The 22310-nt window shown below is 41.2% G+C and overlaps 1 protein-coding gene across 2 annotated transcripts in view; it reads right to left on the bottom strand.

Moving 5' to 3' along the window:
* The window catches only part of LOC139556619 (methylmalonyl-CoA mutase, mitochondrial-like), a 57220-nt gene that overhangs the window by 14481 nt on the left and 20429 nt on the right, over nt 1-22310 (bottom strand). For both annotated transcript variants that reach the window (XM_071370786.1, XM_071370787.1), the window contains exons 9-11: nt 21317-21432; nt 17082-17213; nt 14787-14934 (exon numbers count right to left, since the gene is read on the bottom strand). In XM_071370786.1, coding sequence (XP_071226887.1) covers nt 14787-14934; nt 17082-17213; nt 21317-21432 — 396 coding nt within the window. The remainder of the gene's footprint in view (nt 1-14786; nt 14935-17081; nt 17214-21316; nt 21433-22310) is intronic.

Genomic DNA, 22310 nt, shown 5'->3' with positions numbered 1-22310 from the left:
CCCGCTGATCCTCAACACTGGGGCCCCACAAGGGTGCGTTCTGAGCCCTCTCCTGTACTCCCTGTTCACCCACGACTGCGTGGCCATGCACGCCTCCAACTCAATCATCAAGTTTGCGGACGACACTACAGTGGTAGGCTTGATTACCAACAACGACGAGACGGCCTACAGGGAGGAGGTGAGGGCCCTCGGAGTGTGGTGTCAGGAAAATAACCTCACACTCAACGTCAACAAAACAAAGGAGATGATTGTGGACTTCAGGAAACAGCAGAGGGAGCTCCCCCCTATCCACATCGACGGGTCAGTAGTGGAGAAGGTGGAAAGTTTTAAGTTCCTCGGTGTACACATCACGGACAAACTGAATTGGTCCACCCACACAGACAGCGTTGTGAAGAAGGCGCAGCAGCGCCTCTTCAACCTCAGGAGGCTGAAGAAATTCGGCTTGTCACCAAAAGCACTCACAAACTTCTACAGATGCACAATCGAGAGCATCCTGTCGGGCTGTATCACCGCCTGGTACGGCAACTGCTCCGCACACAACCGTAAGGCTCTCCAGAGGGTAGTGAGGTCGGCAGAACGCATCACCCGGGGCAAACTACCTGCCCTCCAGGACACCTACACCACCCGATGTCACAGGAAGGCCATAAAGATCATCAAGGACAACAACCACCCAAGCCACTACCTGTTCACCCCGCTATCATCCAGAAGGCGAGGTCAGTACAGGTGCATCCAAGCAGGGACCGAGAGACTGAAAAACAGCTTCTATCTCAAGGCCATCAGACTGTTAAACAGCCACCACTAACATTTAGCGGCCGCTGCCAACAAACTGACTCAGCTCCAGCCACCTTAAAAATGGGAATTGATGGAAATTATGTAAAAATGTACCACCAGCCACTTTAAACAATGCCACCTAATATAATGTTTACATACCCTACATTACACATCTCTTATGTATATGTATATACTGTACTCTATATCATCTACTGCATCTTGCCATCTTATGTAATACATGGACCACTAGCCACTTTAAACTATGCCACTTTATGTTTACATACCCTACAGTACTCATCTCATAGGTATATACCGTACTCTATACCATCTACTGCACCTTGCCTATGCCGTCTGTACCATCACTCATTCATATATCTTTATGTACATATTCTTTATCCCTTTACACTTGCGTGTATAAGGTAGTAGTTGCGGAATTGTTAGGTTAGATTACTTGTTGTTATTACTGCATTGTCGGAACTAGAAGCACAAGCATTTCGCTACACTCGCATTAACATCTGCTAACCATGTGTATGTGACTAATAAATTTGATTTGATTTGATTTGATTTTATGGGTCATCCCAGTCACATTAGTTCATGTGACTTGCGCCGGCAGTCACACTTTAAATATTGTACAAATTATTTCTGGCAATATTATTCTTTGGAACCCTATTCCCTTACACAGTTTAAGATAGAAATGCATTCTCTTAATTTGAAACTGGTCTGGATTAGTGCACTAATATCTCAACAATTTTATTTATTTATTTATTTATTTTTCTATATATATTTTTTTATTATTTTTTTATTTATTTTTTTTGTATTTTTTTTTAGGGGGTGGATCAGCTTAATATTGCGGAAAGAATGTTGTTTCCAATGTAATTGTCTGCATCATTTCCAATCCCCCATATTTTTTGGGGTAAATATATATATCCATTCACGTATGCATACATATACACATATATACATACACATACCTACATAGACATACATACTTTTTTTTAAAGAGTATACCTTTATTATTATTTCCTGCAAACCCTACCACCGATCCCCCAATTGGAGTAAACTGATAAACATTTCTGTTTTTACCTTCAATTTATACATCTTATACACATTTACAGACACAGTCTACTTTATAATAGTTCTCTCTTGTTTGTTCTTAGTCCTTCCTCTATTTCTGTTGTCCATCCAGTTTGATTTCCACTTGTAACTGTGCTGTTTCACAATAGCTCCGCACCTATACACATTTCACAGATCCCGTATGCCCTACATTGTTTATCTTGTTATTAGTCCCACCCTTCAGCTCCACTCAACCTTTCCCATCTATCTTCCAACATCATCCATTTCTGATTTTTATTTGCCATATATTTTTCAGCTGTGCTGTGATGCTTCACAAAAGATTTGAATCTTCCTATTCTCATAGCTTCCACGGATTGTAAATTAAAAATAAACATTTTTGCTAAAATAATTATTATATTATTGATTGATTGACTATGGCTTTTCAAATCCCCCAGTATTGCTATCTGTAGCGTTAGTTCTACGCAAATGTTGCAATTCTTCAACCATTCCTGGACCTGTGACCAAAAACGAGCTACATGCGGACAATACCAAAATAAATGGTCTAATGACTCTGCCTCCTCACAGCAGAATCTACAGAGCTGAGAAGATTGTATCCCCCATATATATAACATTCTATTAGTTGCAAGAATTTTGTACAATAATTTAAATTGAAAAATTCGAAGTTTTGAATCCGGCGTTGTTTTGCGTATCAATTCATAAACCATGTGCCATGGAATGGGTACATCGAAAATCTCTTTCCAACTATTTTGCAATTTATATGGCACAGCTGTAAGTTTTTTGGTCCTTAAATGAAATTGGTATATGTTTTTATTTATCACACTTTTCTTTAACCATTTATGTTCTTTAATATAAGGCCGACATACAAGTTCCTTACTTTTATCCCCTTCCACCTGCCTCTTCCATTTTTGTGGTAATGCTGCAATTAATTGGTTGTAATTTTGGGTAGAGCAGACATTTCCATATGTCTGTGTTAGCTGCATGTGTGACATTACTCCACCAGTCCTATTTATGATATCATTCACAAAAATTATACCTTTTTTAAACATTTCTTCGATAAATACAGTTTTTTTATCAATTACTATATTTGAATTTAACCACAAGATTTGTTGTACTATTTGTTCCGTCCTTTCAGGTGGATTAAACTGAAATTGCAACCAACTTTCTAAGGCTTGTTTAAAAAATAAAGATATTTTGGAGATTATTTCCTTTTCAAGCAACCGAAAGTGAGCAGGTGTAATCTGAATAAAGGGAAAAAGGCCCTTCTTGAACATAGGATGAGACATTCGTACCAATCTACTAGAGAACCAGTTTGGATTTAAGTATAACTTTTGTATGACTGATGCCTTTAGTGAGAGGTCTAATGCTTTAATATTTAATAATTTCTGCCCTCCGAATTCATATTCGTTATATAAATAGGCCCTTTTAATTTTATCTGGCTTGCCGTTCCAAATAAAATTGAATATTTTTTGTTCATATAATTTAAAAAGCAGGTCACTAGGTGTAGGCAAAACCATAAGCAAATAGGTAAACTGTGATATGATTAAAGAGTTAATCAGGGTGATTTTCCCACAAATAGACAGGTATTTTCCTTTCCATGGTAGCAAGATCTTATCTATTTTTGCTAACTTTCTATAAAAATTTATTGGAGTGAGAATTTCTTTCTTTTGGGATTTGTATACCGAGTATGTCCACATCACCGTCAGACCATTTAATTGGTAAACTACATGGCAATGTAAAATGTGTATTTTTTAGTGCTCCAATACGTAATATGGTACATTTATCATAATTTGGTTTTAATCCAGAGAGGATAGCAAATGTATCTAGATCCTCTAAGAGGCCGTGGAGAGATTCTAGTTGTGGTTTTAAAAGAAAACATGAATCATCAGCGTACAATGACACCTTAGTTTTTAGGCCCTGGATTTCTAATCCCTTAATATTAATGTTTGATCTAATTTTAACAGCTAACATTTCGATGGCAATAATAAATAGATATGCCGATAGTGGACAACCTTGTTTTACTCCTCTAGATAGTTTAAAACTTTCTGAGATGTAGCCATTATTTACTATTTTACACCTAGGGTTACTATACATAATTTTTACCCATTTTATAAGAGATTCCCCAAAATTGAAATATTCTAGGCATTTATATATAAACTCCAGTCGTACTTTATCAAAAGCCTTTTCAAAATCAGCTATGAAAACCAGGCCTGGTGTCCCCGATATTTCATAGTGTTCTATTGTTTCCAGTACTTGCCTTATATTATCTCCAATGTATCGTCCATGTAAAAAACCTGTCTGATTAGGATGAATAATATCTGACAAAACTTTTTTTATTCTATGCGCCAAGCATTTTGCTAGGATTTTTGCATCACAACACTGAAGTGTAAGAGGTCTCCAATTTTTTAAATGGACTGGATCTTTATATATACCACTTGGGTCCTGTTTCAGTAATAATGATATCACACCTTCTTGTTGCGTGTCTGATAATCTATCATTTATATAGGAGTGGTTAAAACAAGCTAATAGTGGTCCTTTGAGTATATACATTTTTTTTTTGTATACTTCCACTGGTATGCCATCCAGTCCTGGAGTTTTCCCATCCTTAAAGGCCCCAATTGCATCAAGTAGTTCCTCCTCTGTAATTAGGCCTTCACATGAGTCTTTCTGTACAGATGTTAATTTTACATTATTATTAGGGAAAAAATCCATACAATTAGTTTCAGTTAGTGGAGATGGAGGAGCCTGAAACGAAAATATATTCTTAAAGTACTTTACTTCCTCTTTCAAAATATAATTTGGTGAATCATGCGTGACTCCATCATTTGTAACAAGTTTTAATACGTTTTTTTTGGTAGCATTTCTATATTGAAGATTGAAAAAGAATTTGGTGCATTTTTCCCCATATTCCATCCAGTTAGCTTTATTTTTGTAATATATTACACTGGATCTTTCTTGAATAAGTTCCTCCATTTCTTTTGGTTTTTCCTCTAACTTATTCTGTGCCTCTATGGTACCGTTTTTATTGTTATCTAACTGTACTGTTAGTCCTTCAATTTCCTTTGTTAATATGGACTCTTTTGATCGAAATTGCTTTTGTTTTATAGATGAGTACTGAATTGCATGGCCTCTAAAGGCACACTTAAAAGTGTCCCATACAATATGGGGATCTGCTGTACCTATGTTATGTCTAAAAAAGTCAGTTATAAATTCTTCTGTCCTAGTTCTAAACAATTTATCATCTAGTAGGCTTTGATTAAATTTCCAATATCCTCGCCCACGTGGAAATTCTGTAAGAGTAATATATATGCCAATTATGTGATGGTCCGACCGCATTCTGTCATATATCAAACACTTTTTAACTTTTGGTGCCAGAGAGAATGATATAAGAAAGTAGTCAAGGCGACTAGCTTGATTAAGCCTCCGCCATGTATATCTCACTAGGTCAGGGTATTTAAGTCTCCATATATCCACTAATTCCAATATATCCATGACATTCCTGATTTCCTTAAGTGCCTGAGGGTGATAGTTTGTAGTGTGATTTCCTTTCCGGTCCATAGAGGTATTTAAGACCGTATTAAAATCTCCCACTATAATAATAGAATCTAGTGTTGCTTGTAGAGTTGATACATTCTTATATATATTGTCAAAGAAGCTTGGATCATCATTATTCGGACCGTATAGATTAATAAGCCATATATGTTTATTGTCCAATAACATATTTAAAATAATCCATCTACCTTGAGGATCTGTTTGGACAAGTTGCACATTTGGATCAAAGTTATTATTAATTAAAACCATCACCCCTTTTGAATTTCTTTGCCCATGGGAGAAATATATTTCGCCCCCCCAGTTCTTTTTCCACAAAACTTCATCTAAAACTGTTGAATGGGTTTCCTGTAAACAGTAGATATTATAATCCTTCTCTTTTAGCCAGGTAAATACTGATCGTCTTTTCTTATTATCTGCTAAGCCATTACAATTGTAACTGGCTATACTTATTTCACCACTTACCATAATGAGACACACCTTTCAATTATTTTTATCAAAATATATGTTTGTAAACGTCCTATTAAAAAGTAACATAATGATTGAGTGTCTATATAGTTGTACCATGACATTTGCATCTCCACTAAGCAAACCTCCAATTGGTCCCCACTATTCCACCCGCCAAAAGCCCCCATCTCGAGTTGGGTTGTCATCCCAATGCCCGGCAGACCACCCCCGACCCCCCGCATCGCACAGCCCCGGACCGACTGGGATCCATCCTTCGAAAAGTGCACACAGCACCATCCACCGAACCGAAGCAGATCCATTGCCAAATGCATTTCCATCGCCCTCACCTCGATTTTTATTACATATTGCTGTGAATCATCCTCTATAGTCCCTAACATCTTTTACTTCTTCCTTCGCAACAGTTGTGGGATACACACATACACCCACACACATTCAGCCCTTACCCCCACACAACCATAAGCTCACCCTCTCAACAATTGCACCATCCCAGAGCCCAACTCAAGATGGGTCATGATTTACAAATGTACTTGCAGTTGCAGCTGCATGAGAAGGCCTGCAAGACCGCGCAAAAAATGAGCATAAATGTAGAGATTTATTTACCATTGTCACATCCTAGATGATGGAGGTCAAATGTACACCTTCTTCCTGAAACACCCACAATACGGTCATCCATTTTGACCATGTTCCCAAGACTCTCCATGCAGTCCGATTGGTTTCGTGCCACCAGGGCCACAATAATATACCCCCTCTCTGAATGTCCGAGTGTGACCCCCTCCCCATGGGTTACTGCAGCTAGTGTTGCCAGCACTGCCACTGCCTGGGTGGGGGCACCCCACCGGAATCCCCACCGGCTAGGTACAAGGTCATCAAGGTTCTCATTAGCAGCTTTGAGAATTTCCTTGTTTATTATGCTCTCCCTTTAGGGGGCTTTGGCTTTGCAGGACCAACCCTGCCAAGCAGGCTCAGAATCTTGAGGGGGCAGTGCTGCTCTTGGTCCCTGACCTCATTTTGGCTGCATACAGACCGCATACAGCATGCACATAAAACAGTTAGGGACTTCTCCTTAGTATCTGGGCTATTCATGTCTAGGGTATAGGGCCATGGACCGTACCATTAAAATAGGATAATAAATAATTAGATATAATTTATTTTAAAAATGTAGTTCCCCATGATAGGACAATAAATAAATAAGACGTGTAATTCATTATAAAAGTATATCCATCATCTGAACAACATTGAAAGCCCTCTCATACCCGGCCCACAGCAATACACTGGCTCTGGGATATGCAACTATTTCATTACTCACTCACTCAACTTTTCAAACATAACAAATAAAAATAAACACACACCACACCATCCACACATACTGTGCCTTCTGTTTACTTAGTTTTTATCTTCACTATATAGAAATAGTGCTTGTGTTCAATTAGTTATATGTGAAGATTTATAGAAAAGCTATATTTTGTATTGTATTGTTACAATCAGTAACCGGGCTTGAATTGTGTTTATTTTCCTCATCTATGAGAACTTTGTAATTTTTAAAATAACCATGGAGTAATCTTTGTGTCTCTGAACAACTGGTTATCAATATATAGTTTATCAACGACGAGTGCTACTCGTTTCGCTTTTAATCTATTTTCTTTGAAAATTGGATACAGAACTTTGCGCCGTTCTGCAATTTCTTTCGGAAACTGATCATTCATGCCAATTTTGGTCCCAGCAAGTCTTTTACCCAGGCTTTTAACCATTATTTTATCTTTAAATGAAGCAAATTTGGCAACGATTGGGCGTTCGTACCTCTGCCCTCTCTGTCCGAGGCGGTGTACACGTTCAAGTTGGATCTTATCGATAACTTCGCGCGGTATCTGAAGCGCTGCAAAAAGGAACTCTCTAACTACAGATTCAGGAACCTCTCCTTCTTTCTCTTGGATACCTGTAAGTACCAAATTCTCTCTCATGGATCTAGTTTGTATGTCCAGTAAGCATTCCTTCAGAACGTTGTTCTCCTTTTTAAATTCATTCATTTCGGTTTCAATCTTATTGACCGTCCCTTTTAGCGCGTGTGTTTCCTTCTCCAAAGCCGCAGCTTTTTCATCACTCATCTCTAGGCTTGCCTTCAACTCTTTTATATCTTTACTAACTAATTCAAGTATACCCAGTTTGTCATTTATTGATTTTAACAGATCGGTTTCGACCTTTACCATTGCCGGTGTTGAGAATATTAGATCATCCGTGTCGGTTGAGGAGTCACGTTTTCGTTTTTGATTCGGTTCCCCTGTCTTATTCTCCGTCATGTTTGGGTGTTGCTTGTTTTCGTAATATTTGTCGATAAATGTCTCTAGTCTTAGGATTTGTTTTGTGTTATTATCCAGATTGAAGGTTATCACCCACCAGATTATTTAGTGCTAATATTTTAGTCTAATTTAGCAGATATTTCGAATATTATGTTTTATCTTTATCTCAACAATTTTACTGCTTTTCTGCTCTGAGCAAATCAGAGTATCTGTTAGCTCATTAGTGCATACTGTAGCATGAATCAGACTAGTATACATTTTACGGTATCATTTCAACGTAGTTACATTTACTTCACTTATCTGCAGCAGTAAATTTAAGCTCGGATTATTAGCCATTTCTAATCATGTGTCATACATACAGTGGGGAGAACAAGTATTTGATACACTGACAATTTTGCAGGTTTTCCTACTTACAAAGCATGTAGAGGTCTGTAATTTTTATCATAGGTACACTTCAACTGTGAGAGAAGGAATCTAAAACAAAAATCCAGAAAATCACATTGTATGATTTTTAAGTAATTAATTTGCATTTTATTGCATGACATAAGTATTTGATACATCAGAAAAGCAGAACTGAATATTTGGTACAGAAACCTTAGTTTGCAATTACAGAGATCATACGTTTCCTGTAGTTCTTGACCAGGTTTGCACACACTGCAGCAGGGATTTTGGCCCACTCCTCCATACAGACCTTCTCCAGATCCTTCAGGTTTCGGGGCTGTCGCTGGGCAATACGGACTTTCAGCTCCCTCCAAAGATTTTCTATTGGGTTCAGGTCTGGAGACTGGCTAGGCCACTCCAGGACCTTGAGATGCTTCTTACGGAGCCACTCCTTAGTTGCCCTGGCTGTGTGTTTCGGGTCGTTGTCATGCTGGAAGACCCAGCCACGACCCATCTTCAATGCTCTTACTGAGGGAAGGAGGTTGTTGGTCAAGATCTCGCGATACATGGCCCCATCCATCCTCCCCTCAATACGGTGCAGTCGTCCTGTCCCCTTTGCAGAAAAGCATCCCCAAAGAATGATGTTTCCACCTCCATGCTTCACGGTTGGGATGGTGTTCTTGGGGTTGTACTCATCCTTCTATTCCTCCAAACACGGCGAGTGGAGTTTAGAGCAAAAAGCTCTATTTTTGTCTCATCAGACCACATGACCTTCTCCCATTCCTCCTCTGGATCATCCAGATGGTCATTGGCAAACTTCAGACGGGCCTGGACATGCGCTGGCTTGAGCAGGGGGACCTTGCGTGCGCTGCAGGATTTTAATCCATGACGGCGTAGTGTGTTACTAATGGTTTTCTTTGAGACTGTGGTCCCAGCTCTCTTCAGGTCATTGACCAGGTCCTTCCGTGTAGTTCTGGGCTGATCCCTCACATTCCTCATGATCATTGATGCCCCACGAGGTGAGATCTTGCATGGAGCCCCAGACCGAGGGTGATTGACCGTCATCTTGAACTTCTTCCATTTTCTAATAATTGTGCCAACAGTTGTTGCCTTCTCACCAAGCTGCTTGGCTATTGTCCTGTAGCCCATCCCAGCCTTGTACAGGTCTACAATTTATCCCTGATGTCCTTACACAGCTCTCTGGTCTTGGCCATTGTGGAGAGGTTGGAGTCTGTTTGATTGAGTGTGTGGACAGGTGTCTTTTATACAGGTAACGAGTTCAAACAGGTGCAGTTAATACAGGTAATGAGTGGAGAACAGGAGGGCTTCTTAAAGAAAAACTAACAGGTCTGTGAGAGCCGGAATTCTTACTGGTTGGTAGGTGATCAAATACTTATGTCATGCAATAAAATGCAAATTAATTACTTAAAAATCATACAATGTGATTTTCTGGATTTTTGTTTTAGATTCCGTCTCTCACAGTTGAAGTGTACCTATGATAAAAATTACAGACCTCTACATGCTTTGTAAGTAGGAAAACCTGCAAAATCGGCAGTGTATCAAATACTTGTTCTCCCCACTGTAGGTAGTAGTCCCTGCAATACTGTGTATAGATAACGAAGCAAAGAATATCAGCTAACACCTGAATGTGCTAGCAGTCACCATTGCATAAGAGTTGCAGCCTAAAACACATGATAGAAGTAGTATGTAAGACATGAAGATAACAACATGCAAGCAGAAGATTAATAATAGGAGCTAATACACAATGACTATAATGAAGTGATCACTACAATTAGCATTCAAATAGCACTACAGCCTCAATTTACATGTAATACTACTGCCTAACCCTAACCATAACTTGAAATCTGAGGAAGAACGGTTAGGGTTATCACCCTGGACCTTAGTGGGGAAGCCGAAGCTGTATAGCTGTGCGATGACCAATCAAGGCTCGCTACAGTTTCAACCGTGTTGCCTAACCCCGTTGATGCTAGCATTACCTAGCAGGCGGCGGGCTTGCTAAACACTCACATGGCGATAAGCTGTTGGCGATCAAGCGGGCATTGCCTCTAATGGGAACGTCTGTTTTGACAGTTTATTTCCAATATCAAGGCTTATTCTGTTAACCTACGGCGTCTATTTCTCTCGTTATCAGGTAATTTATTATTTACTCATGGCTTACCGGCAGATACCGTTAAGACATAAACCTTCCGCTCAAGTAGACTATTTTTTTAGGCCTAGGTTTTAGATTATCATGTCACTCCCACTGCACGCTCCTGCTGAGCAGTTTTAGTAGGTCATTAGGCTATTTAGATAGCGACGTAACCACCTGTACTAACGTTTAGTTGAGGTTTTGGGAGGGGTTTGTTAGTAATACCGTCTGTATGTTGTTTTATGCCATGTGATGGTGTGTCATGGCTGAGCTGTGCCACTTTTTAGCAGTCTACTGTCCGCTCTTCTCTCTGTACAATGTCTTCTGTTATATAACCACGTATACCGTTTCTATTCCAATTTCAGTCAGGCAAATGCAGCCTTTCTTATCATGGTTTCGATAGCAGGGATTCAATTCATATCGGGTGTCAGGACCCTTTGGCGTGCAGTCTGCTCAGGAATCCATCTGTCCGCCTTCTTTTCATGGACTACGGAGAAGCAACCAGCATGCATATCAAAGAGTATCTCTCCTCACTCAGTAGCACAAGTTTGAGTTCACGTTAAGGCAACAGTGTTGAGGTTACATTACGCTTTCCAGAGGTGGTCCGTATGATGGCTTTAGGGGTTCTTCAGTCTGAATAAGCTCAATGTTCCTTCCCTTTAATCTTGCATGATCTCTTATGTTCTGTTTGCATTATGGACACTCACATGCTATCTGTACTCTCATACACTCCAAGATGAAAGAATTAGCATGGAACATCAGTCATCTTCACCAGAACAAATACTGCTTTGTCCTCTCGTTCATGTTATGCTACCTGCATGCTGAGCAGCACATGGCAAACCTTTGTTCAACATTGATGCTGGCAACCAATGACAAGATACTGGAATTCATCACGGCTCTGATTCCTTCGTCAGTGCTGCGAGCTAGTTACGAGCGACCCAATTCCGCTGCTACTGCTTCTCAATCGTTCCCAACTTCACCCTCAAGATCATGGATCGTGGAGCCTACATGAGTTCCTGCAGTATTGCCATATGGCAGTATTGCAGTATGATCATAATTCGGGTCAGTCCTGTAGTCCAGTTGCTACGTTGCATAGGTAGAATATCCTCATATACCAAGATTACAACTCATCCCTGCTTCAGCGAAGTCCCCGGTGGTGCATCTATTGTAGGCGGTTGGCTAGGTAATGGCCAGCGGGTTCATACGATTTACGGTTGCCTAATTAGATAGGTAGAATATTTCCCCATGTACCAAGATGACAGCTCATCTTGCCTCAGAGTGTACCCGGCGGTGCATCGTGTTAGAAATAGATATACTGCTGCATTAGCTCATGCTAGTCATAGTTAGTATTCACACATAGGCCTAGTAGACAATCCCGTAATGGTAGAATTCCTTCACTGGTCTATTGAGAGCTCCTAACGGCGATGAATTTACCTGCCAGTACCATGCCTCATTAAGTTTGCTAAGATGGCGTCAGCTGTGGTGAATAGCCTACAGGTTGCCGTCTTTGCTGGCTACTTGATATAAGTACATTGCATATAGCTACAGGTGGTTGGCTGACTCATATTGCTTAGGGTTGCTTGTTAAATAAGGAGATCATGTAGACCCACCAGATGATCACCCATTTAGTTTCAGCGAAAGCACCCAGCGGTGCGTCTCCAGGGCGGCTGGGTTCGTACCGCTTACAGTTACTAGTTGGATAAGTAGAATATTCTCATATACCAAGATGACAGCTCATCTTGCCTCAAGCGAGGGTACCCGGCGGTGGGTCATACGAGAAATATAAAGCATACGTTGCACAGCTCATGCTACAAGACTGTATACTATGGTTAATATTCACACATACAGTCTTGCACTGGTAGAATGACTTTAGCTGGTCTATTTAATCATATCTAAACAGCGCTTTCTGCCGTAGCTACACATCTGTCGTATGGTTCTGCTGTTTTGGGGGACTGGTATAGCTTACTGCGCTCACTGCTTGTAGGTAATGTTATATATTAACGCTTTGCTTGAGCAATGAGCTGCCCTGAAGGAGCACAGCCTATATCGGTTAATTGACCACAAAGCAACATTTTGCAAGGGCCATCTCAGTCTTTGGACTTGCACCCCATTGAAAACCTGTGGTTTGAATTAAAGAGGGCAGTCCATAAAAGCAGACAAAGGTTATCAAGGATCTAGAAAGATTCTGTATGGAGGAATGGTTTGAAGATCCCTCCCAACGAGTTCTCCAATTTCCTAAAACATTTTTAGAAAAAGGCTCAGTGTCATTATCCCCGCAAGGGGAGGGTGCAACAGTATTTAAAACAGGGGTGATGTATTGTATGTATTACTTGTTCAACAAAATCTCTATCTGAGCAATTGTATTGGTATAAAATTCCCCAATGTTTTTGAGCATACAATATAGCTCAGTATTTGTATTATTTATTTTGTAGTCTTTTTGGCTCATCTTTATCAAGGGTGCCAATAATTATGAACCTGACTGTATGCGAGACTGAATGTTCCCTAAACCCGGGAAACTGTTGAGCGTGAAAAACCCATCAGCGTTGCAGCTCGAGCTGCAACCGGTGCGCCTGGCTTCTACTACCATACCCCGTTCAACGGCACGTAAATATTTCGTCTTACCCATTCACCCTCTGAATTGCACACATACACAAGCCATGTCTCAATTGTCTCAAGGTTTAAAAATCTTTCTTTAACCTCTCCTCTCCTTAACAAGTGACATTAATAAGGGATCATAGCTTTCACCTGGATCCACCTGGTCAGTCTATGTCATGGAAAGTGTGTGTTCTATAGGCTTTTAATCAATACAATGTCAAAATACGGTGCAGTGTTTCGATTTGGCCGCTGGAGGGCAAGGAGACCCCCAGCTCCACTAAACCACAGACAACTATGTGCCGTTTTTATCATCTCATCACCTCTTAAAGAGCATAGTCAGAACTACACATTTCAGATTATTCTACATGCTCTATCATCAGAGTTATGCAGCAAGTCACTGCAGGCTTTTCATGATCAGTAAACTTCAATTGATCGTGTCATTTCAGATACGTGAGGGTAGCCTATCCATTTGGCATGTAGCTAGCTAAGCAAACAACGTTTGCAGCTCACATAACTGCTGTCAAACTCCACACAGTTGTCACTGACTAGTTGGATAGTCATTTCCCACTGAGCAAAGCATTCTTAGATAAAAAAAACATTGAAATCAGGTTTTGGCTTGGCAGACCTTATTTCTTTATTGACATGTCAATAAAACTCATGAATATAGCTACTTGGCAATTGTTGTCCTGAAAATAAAATGGTAAAACACTTCAATGTGAGACTAAATATGAGGGCAGGGCAAGTAGATGAATGAAAGTAGTGAATTTCATGTTGTTTCAGATTCAGGGATGGGCTGGGACGTTTTAACAAGACTGGAGTGTCTCTCTAACTATCCTCGCTAGGAGAATGACGAGGGGAGAGTGGTGAAACGTAGTGAACTGGCCCCGGTATGCAGCTTTGATGTTTGCCATGCCCATGTAGGGAATGTTCCATAGGCTTTCCATAGGTCTAGAGTAGACCAGGTGGACTCACACTCACAGACACAAACAAATTCCAGCTTTAATCGCTTAAAAGGACGATTGACCAAGATATGACCCACCTGCAGATTTATAGTAAGGGCTTTTTCCAAGTACGAATATGATTTGGTATGTCTGCATGCAGCATTAACATTGCTGTATTAGAGTCCCATTGTTATCAGTTCCAGTTCCATAGTGCGGTGGTCATTGTACTATGCCTGGCACAGCTTATGTGAATGACTGCCGTGACCTTTAAGAATTAGTTGAGGTGTGACTAAAACAACATTGAGGCAGGGATTGAACCCAACGCAAATTACCGACCTAAGCACAGAAATAGATTTATAGGCAATTTCACAAAAGTTCGCAGAGATCTCTATTCGCTGCTAACTGCTCGAAGAGAAATCACCTCGGTTGTTTATCTGCGTTTTTTGGAATCCCTGCCTCACTTGATCTTCTCTCCCTGTCGTGAAGTTATTCTTTACTGTGAACACTTGGGAAATAAATACTATTTTCGTTTCTCTTCAAGTCCAGTAGCTAGCCAACTAAGCTTACCTGGAAGAGTGGTCCAATGTCAACGTCAAATCCCAGGTCAGCGAATCCCGTAGCGATGACCTTTGCCCCCCTGTCATGGCCGTCCTGGCCCATCTTGGCCACCAGCAGACGAGGGTTCCTGCCCTCATGCTTCTTAAATTCCACCACCCTGGGAGAAGATTAATAAGTCATATCAATAGTTATTAATAATTAAGTGTTTCATTGTACACAACCACCTTGGACACTCAATAGAGGACAGGGAAGGAGAGGTCATATTAGGGACTGTAGTGATGGCTGGGTAGTATTCATTAGACACCAAACAGAAGAAAACGAACTGAAACAAGGAAGGACTACCGTAACTTGTCCAAAAATAAACATATTTTTGTTTTCCGTTGCAAAATGCTTTGGTATGGTGTGCTCTAATGAACACAACCTATATGTGAGGTGGGCCAGTCTAGCATAAAAGGGCTCAGATGGGTGGATGCTACTGTACAAATGGGTGGTTGATGAGGTCAGTTACCTTTGCTTTGAATAATGCACTATATAAATGCAAATTATTGCATTGGTGTATTTGCCAGAAAAGAGCTTCGATTTTCTTCTTAAACTCCACAACCCTGTTCAGAAATGTGTAATATTATTCAAGTTTAGGTCTTGAAAGGCTCTAGACAAATTAAATGTATTGTAATTCCAGACACAACAACAGCAATAGTGACTTGATGGGGGAGAAAGTTGAAAACCCTGAGCACAAACAATCACATAGGAGGTTCAACAAGGGCCTTCAAACATCTTCTCCATGCATTGCTGAAGAGTAGAAGCATGCCAATCACTTTGGCTTCCCAAGGGAACAACCATCTAGCCTGGTTAAGCCAGACTGAATGCTGCGTCCCTTGACAACAAACCTGATTTAGGCTCTATGAGAGGAAAAGCTTAGTATAGACTCATAGGAATCCTGCTGTAGCTGAACTGTTCTGCAGATCGATCAGATCGAGTCAAGAGGTGGCAGTCAGCTTACTGGGAAGGAAAAGGCAGACAAGTAGAGTGACTGGTTCAAATCCCAGGACAGGCACACAGTGGGATGAGCAAGTGGAAGGTTGCTGGTGTCAAAGCCATTCTGCCCTTGTGTGTGTGTGTGTGTGTGTGTGTGTGATATTACTGATGATACTATCGAGTATGATTGACAGCTATCGTCGATGGTGACGACCTCATGATGGGACAAACGATACCTAACCTATTTCAACTTGACCGCCGCCCCGCAGTAAAGAGCCGAGACAGGCAGCGCAAAGCAGGGCAGTGCATGGATGACATTCCGAGTCAGGCTATAACAAATATGGATATAGTTATTTCAATAAATATGATGTATTTACAGAATGCAAGATAACTATGTAGACAGAGTTTCACCAAAGCAGCACAAAATGTTAGATCAGAAAATGTTTTTGTTTTGCAAGGGCCAAAAGTCGAGGTAGATTGTTATAGCGGACATTTATTATTTTAAAAGCTACATTTTAGATTTTCTCTCAATTTGATATGAACATGACTTGACACAGCTTTATTTTGAATGTCAAATATTTCAGGCCACAAAAAGTGAAATTCAGCAAACAATGCCAAGATGGAAAAATCAAATGAGAAGTAAAAAAAACTTAGGCTACAGCTGAGCAAAGCTTATGAAAGAAAGGATGCATAGCCAATAGTCGGCTTACAGGCCTATTTCCATATTATTCGAACAATGTGCAACCTACCTACAACGCATAGTAAGCCCTGGCCTAATAAGAGGAGGATGAGGCAAAAATGCAAATCAGTATATAATTATCCAGTTCTAAGGACAGCAGAGTTGCTTGCTCTGCAGCCCATGATGATTAACAAACCATTACCCGATGTTGACTTTGTGTCACTCGCACTTCGGCAAACACAGACACACAGATAGGCTTAGGCTACACATCTCTTTCGTGTCACATCTCCAATAGAGTAGAATAGTCTACTAGAAAATATTTGGCTCCACTATCTTGTGTCAATGTTCCGATTCCTCTCATCCCTCCCGTAACATGCGAGTGATCGCTAGCAGTGGGTTTTTTTCTCCCTTTTTAAAAATTATTATTGGCCACTAGGAGGCGAAAACATCTTCTGCCATAAGTGCAGAATTTTGATAGGACAAAAGCTGATATTGCCCAATCATATTTCAATATGTTTTGTGTTATTCAATATTGCTACAAACCATAGTGTGCTGTCTCAGGGGGTTGAAAACAGAGCAGAGAAGATATTCTACATTCTAACAGATTAAGTACAACAGAGAATCAAGTACTATTTTCTTTCTGCTCTTACCGGTTGTGCGTTGTGGAGATCTCCTCATGCTCTCCGAACTCGCTGCGGTAGGCTCCGCTCACCATCCTGGTGCTGGCTTTATGTTCCCCAAACACAGCCTTCATGGCATCCGTGATCTCCCCTACAGAACATCTGGGGAATGCACAACAACATGTCTCAACACTTCTATTTTAATAAAATATACCAGCAGGGTTTCACAACGCTCTCCTTCAATACTCCCTGCCAGTTCAGCTTACTTTATTTATTTAAATCAGGATTGTCTATTGCGTAACAACTGCATTGCACTGATCGCCAGGGAGTCCTGGGTTCAAAGAAAAATGCTGTTACGTATTTATTAGGTGATTGTTTATGTCAGTGTTTCCCAAACCACTGCACTGAGGCTAGGTAACACTGTCACCACCGATAAATCCACGATAATCGAGAATTTCAATAAGCATTTCTCTACCGCTGGCCATGCTTTCCTCCTGGCTACCCCAACCCCGGCCAACAGCTCCGCACCCCTCGCAGCTACTTGCACAAGCCTCCCCAGCTTCAGCACAAGCCTCCCCAGCTGTTCTGAAAGAGCTGAAAAACCTGGACCCGTACAAATCAGCTGGGCTAGACAATCTGGACCAGACAATCTGGACCCTCTCTTTCTAAAATTATCCGCCGCCATTGTTGCAACCCCTATTACCAGTCTGTTCAACCTCTTTTTCGTATCGTCCGAGATCCCTAAAGATTGGAAAGCTGCCGCGGTCATCCCCCTCTTCAAAGGGGGTGACACTCTAGACCGAAACTGTTATAGACCTATATCCATCCTGCCCTGCCTTTCTAAAGTCTTCGAAAGCCAAGTTAATAAACAGATCACTGACCATTTCGAATCCCACCGTACCTTCTCCTCTGTGCAATCCAGTTTCCAAGCTGGTCATGGGTGCACCTCAGCCACGTTCAAGGTACTAAACGATATCATAACCGCCATCGATAAAAGATTGTACTGTGCAGCCGTCTTCATCGACCTGGCCAAGGCATTCAACTCTGTCAATCACTGCATTCTTATCGGCAGACTCAACAGCCTTGGTTGCTCAAATGACTGCCTCGCCTGGTTCACCAACTACTTCTCAGACAGAGTTCAGTGTGTCAAATCGGAGGGCATGTTGTCCGGACATCTGGCGGTCTCTACAGGGTTCAATTCTCAGACTCTTTTCTCTGTATATATCAACGATGTCGCTCTTGCTGTGGGTGATTCTCTGATCCACCTCTACGCAGACGACACCATTCTGTATACATCTGGCCCTTCTTTGGACACTGTGTTAACAAACCTCCAAACGAGCTTCAATGCCATACAACACTCCTTCCGTGGCCTCCAACTGCTCTTAAACGCTAGTAAAACTAAATGCATGCTTTTCAACCTTTCGCTGCCCGCACCCGCCCACCCGACTAGCATCACTACTCTGGACAGTTCTGAATAGGAATATGTGGACAACTACAAATACCTAGGTGTCTGACTAGACTGTAAACTCTCCTTCCAGACTCATATTAAACATCTCCAATCCAAAATTAAATCTAGAATCGGCTATCTATTTCGTAACAAAGCCTCCTTCACTCACGCCGCCAAACATACCCTTGTAAAACTGACTATTCTACCGATCCTCGACTTTGGAGATATCATTTACAAAATAGCCTCAAACACTCTACTCAGCAAACTGCATGCAGTCTATCACAGTGCCATCCGTTTTGTCACCAAAGCCCCATATACCTCCCACCACTGCAACCTGTATGCTCTAGTCGGCTGGCCCTCGCTACATATTCGTCGCCAGACCCACTGGCTCCAAGTCCAAGTCTTTGCTAGGTAAAGCTCCACCTTATCTCAGCTCACTGGTCACGATAACAACACCCACCCGTAGCATGCGCTCCAGCAGGTATATCTCACTGGTCATCCCCAAAGCCAACACCTCCTTTGACCGCCTTTCCTTCCAGTTCTCTGCTGCCAATGACTGGAACGAATTGCAAAAATCGCTGAAGCTGGAGACTTACATTTCCATCACTAACTTTAAACATCAGCTATCCGAGCAGCTAACCGATCGCTGCAGCTGTACATAGCCCATCTGTAAATAGCCCATCCAATCTACCTACCTCATCCCCATATTGTTATTAATTTACTTTTCTGCTCTTTTGCACACCAGTATTTCTACTTGCACATCATCATCTGCACATCTATCACTCCAGTGTTAATTTGTTAAATTGTAATTTCTTGCTACTATGGCCTATTTATTGCCTTACCTCCTCACGCCATTTGCACACACTGTATATAGACTTTTCTTTTTTCTATTGTGTTATTGACTGTACACTTGTTTATTCCATGTGTAACTCTGTGTTGTTGTTTCTGTCGCACTGCTTTGCTTTATCTTGGCCAGGTCGCAGATGTAAATGAGAACTTGTTCTCAACTAGCCTACCTGGTTAAATAAAGGTGAAATATACACTGCTCAAAAAAATAAAGGGAACACTTAAACAACACAATTTAACTCCAAGTCAATCACACTTCTGTGAAATCAAACTGTCCACTTAGGAAGCAACACTGATTGACAATACATTTCACATGCTGTTGTGCAAATGGAATAGACAAAAGGTGGAAATTATAGGCAATTAGCAAGACACCCCCAATAAAGGAGTGGTTCTGCAGGTGGTGACCACAGACCACTTCTCAGTTCCTATGCTTCCTGGCTGATGTTTTGGTCACTTTTGAATGCTGGCGGTGCGTTCACTCTAGTGGTAGCATGAGACGGAGTCTACAACCCACACAAGTGGCTCAGGTAGTGCAGCTCATCCAGGATGGCACATCAATGCGAGCTGTGGCAAGAAGGTTTGCTGTGTCTGTCAGCGTAGTGTCCAGAGCATGGAGGCGCTACCAGGAGACAGGCCAGTACATCAGGAGACGTGGAGGAGGCCGTAGGAGGGCAACACCCCAGCAGCAGGACCGCTACCTCCGCCTTTGTGCAAGGAGGAGCACTGCCAGAGCCCTGCAAAATGACCTCCAGCAGGCCACAAATGTGCATGTGTCTGCTCAAACGGTCAGAAACAGACTCCATGAGGGTGGTAACTAGAGGGGAATGCGTTGTCCCTTTTCGACACAGTAAATTCGGTCAATCGGCCTTCTCTGTTAGAGATATAATATACTGTAATGCAATGCACATGGACTTGAGAAGCTGCACTGATTATTGTACTTTTACATTGAATTTGAAAACATGGCTCAAATCTATCCAAACCTGTACACATGAGTTATCTGTGGTTCCTCATATGTAAGACGACAGTTGATGGTAGTGTTGTTGTTGTTAGAATGATATATTACTGGATGTAATGCATTTGTATTTTGTATTGTTTTAGTGAGTATTTGTATAGTGGCTGCCCAGGGACTACTGGTGAAAATTATCTTTTGGCTAACCCCGGCACATTTACATGGATGTTGCATTATTGTAATATTGATGTTGATTAATGTGTATTGTTTCCTATAAATAAATAAAGACACGTTATGCAACAGAGTGTATTTGTAGGGAGGGATATGTGGTCATTCACAAGACCTTTGTTACTTGTGTAGATTCATTTAAATTTTACTCAGCTAGTTGGAGGAATTGCTTGTATTATTGTTGGGTGACATGTTCCCATTTTGTGTATAACGAATAGCCAATCAATAGCATTTCATGTATGAGCAAACCAAATTTCCTTCAAGGGTAATAACATTTTGGTATTATTTATATTGACATTTCAGTCAACTTAGCAGACGCTCCTAACCAGAGTGACTTACATTCAACTAGACTAAATTTAGGAGGAAAAACAACCACATACAAGTATCACAGTCATGGGGCCTAAGCAAGATTTGTTTGGTTTTTGGTTCATGCAATTCTACTCATTTTGCCATTGGGTGAAGAGGCATTTTAGCAGTTTAAAAGCTTATTTTGTGAAATTCTACACATTTTGCAATGATATCTGAGTGAGCGTGGCTAACAAAGTCAATGGGGGCCCCTTGCAGGTCAGATAGCTGACTCAACTAATTTACCAATCTAAAAACATTTAGAGTGACAATTGAGTGACTGTCATTGACTGACATAACAAAAGGAAAACTGCTGATGCACAACCAAATTTCGAAACCGCACCTTGTGTATTCTACTATTCTAACTCTCAACAGCAAGTCAAGTTTCCTTCAAAAGTGACAATGAGCCCAGGGTTGCTGACCATAGGACTAGCGAGGGTAGTTTCTCACCTGGCTCTAGCAGCCTCCACAGCCAGCCCCAGCAAGTTCCCCTCCTTGGTACGAGCACACTCCTCTATGGCCGACAGACACCTCTTCGCCACCTCAGCATCACGACTCGCCCTCACCTGAAGGAGACACACAGACTTGATATACGTACGTATAAAACAATATCTTCACTCACGTATTCCTTTTAGCTCAGAGTGAAGCAAATAGCCTCAACAGTGAATCTCCAGCGAACCCTAATATGTTCTAATTTTATTTCTACGAGCTTTTCATTGTATTGATATAATGACATTATCTACATTGCAGTTTAGTGAGACCATAGACTGTTGTGCCTTAAATGGGGTCAGAATTGTCTTTTGCTTTGCTTAATATTGACAATTATGTATAACAGCCATAACACAACCTGGTTCCCAGTCCAAGGATATCCCTTTGCTTTGCTTCTCCACCTCTCAGTCTTGAACCCTTGATTTCGTAGAAACCATGTGTCAGAACGAGGGACGTTACATCGAACGAGACATTATTTTGAGAACAATGTTTGGCACCACACATGTTCTGGACAGGAAAATGGCCACTTACTCACAGCCTGGTGGTCCATCTCTGTTAAGTGCTTTAGCCTAGTTCTCTGCTGTGTTTGTCCACTGTCATGCATTGCCATGACAACAATAGTCCGAGGAGTTGGACAACGCGAATACAGACCAGACTAGGGCTTAAGAATGAGAAGCCAAACCAAAGTCAAACTCAATTGACAGGCTGCTACCAAGGCAGCTACTCTTCCTGGGGTCCAGCAAAAAGAAAGGCAGTTCATACAATTTTAAATACATTACAATACATTCACAGATTTCACAACACACTGTGTGCCCTCAGGCCTCTACTCCACCACTACCACATATCTACAGTACAAAATCCATGTGTACGTGTGTGTATAGTGCGTATGTTATCGTGTGTGTGTGTATGCATGTGTCTGTGCCTAGGTTTGTGTTGCTTCACTGTCCCCACTGTT

This window comes from Salvelinus alpinus, chromosome 27, assembly GCF_045679555.1.
Source record: "Salvelinus alpinus chromosome 27, SLU_Salpinus.1, whole genome shotgun sequence".
In the NCBI taxonomy this organism is placed as follows: domain Eukaryota; kingdom Metazoa; phylum Chordata; class Actinopteri; order Salmoniformes; family Salmonidae; genus Salvelinus; species Salvelinus alpinus.
Note: the sequence above shows the minus strand (reverse complement) of the source record. Positions and strands in the feature narration are given on the sequence as shown.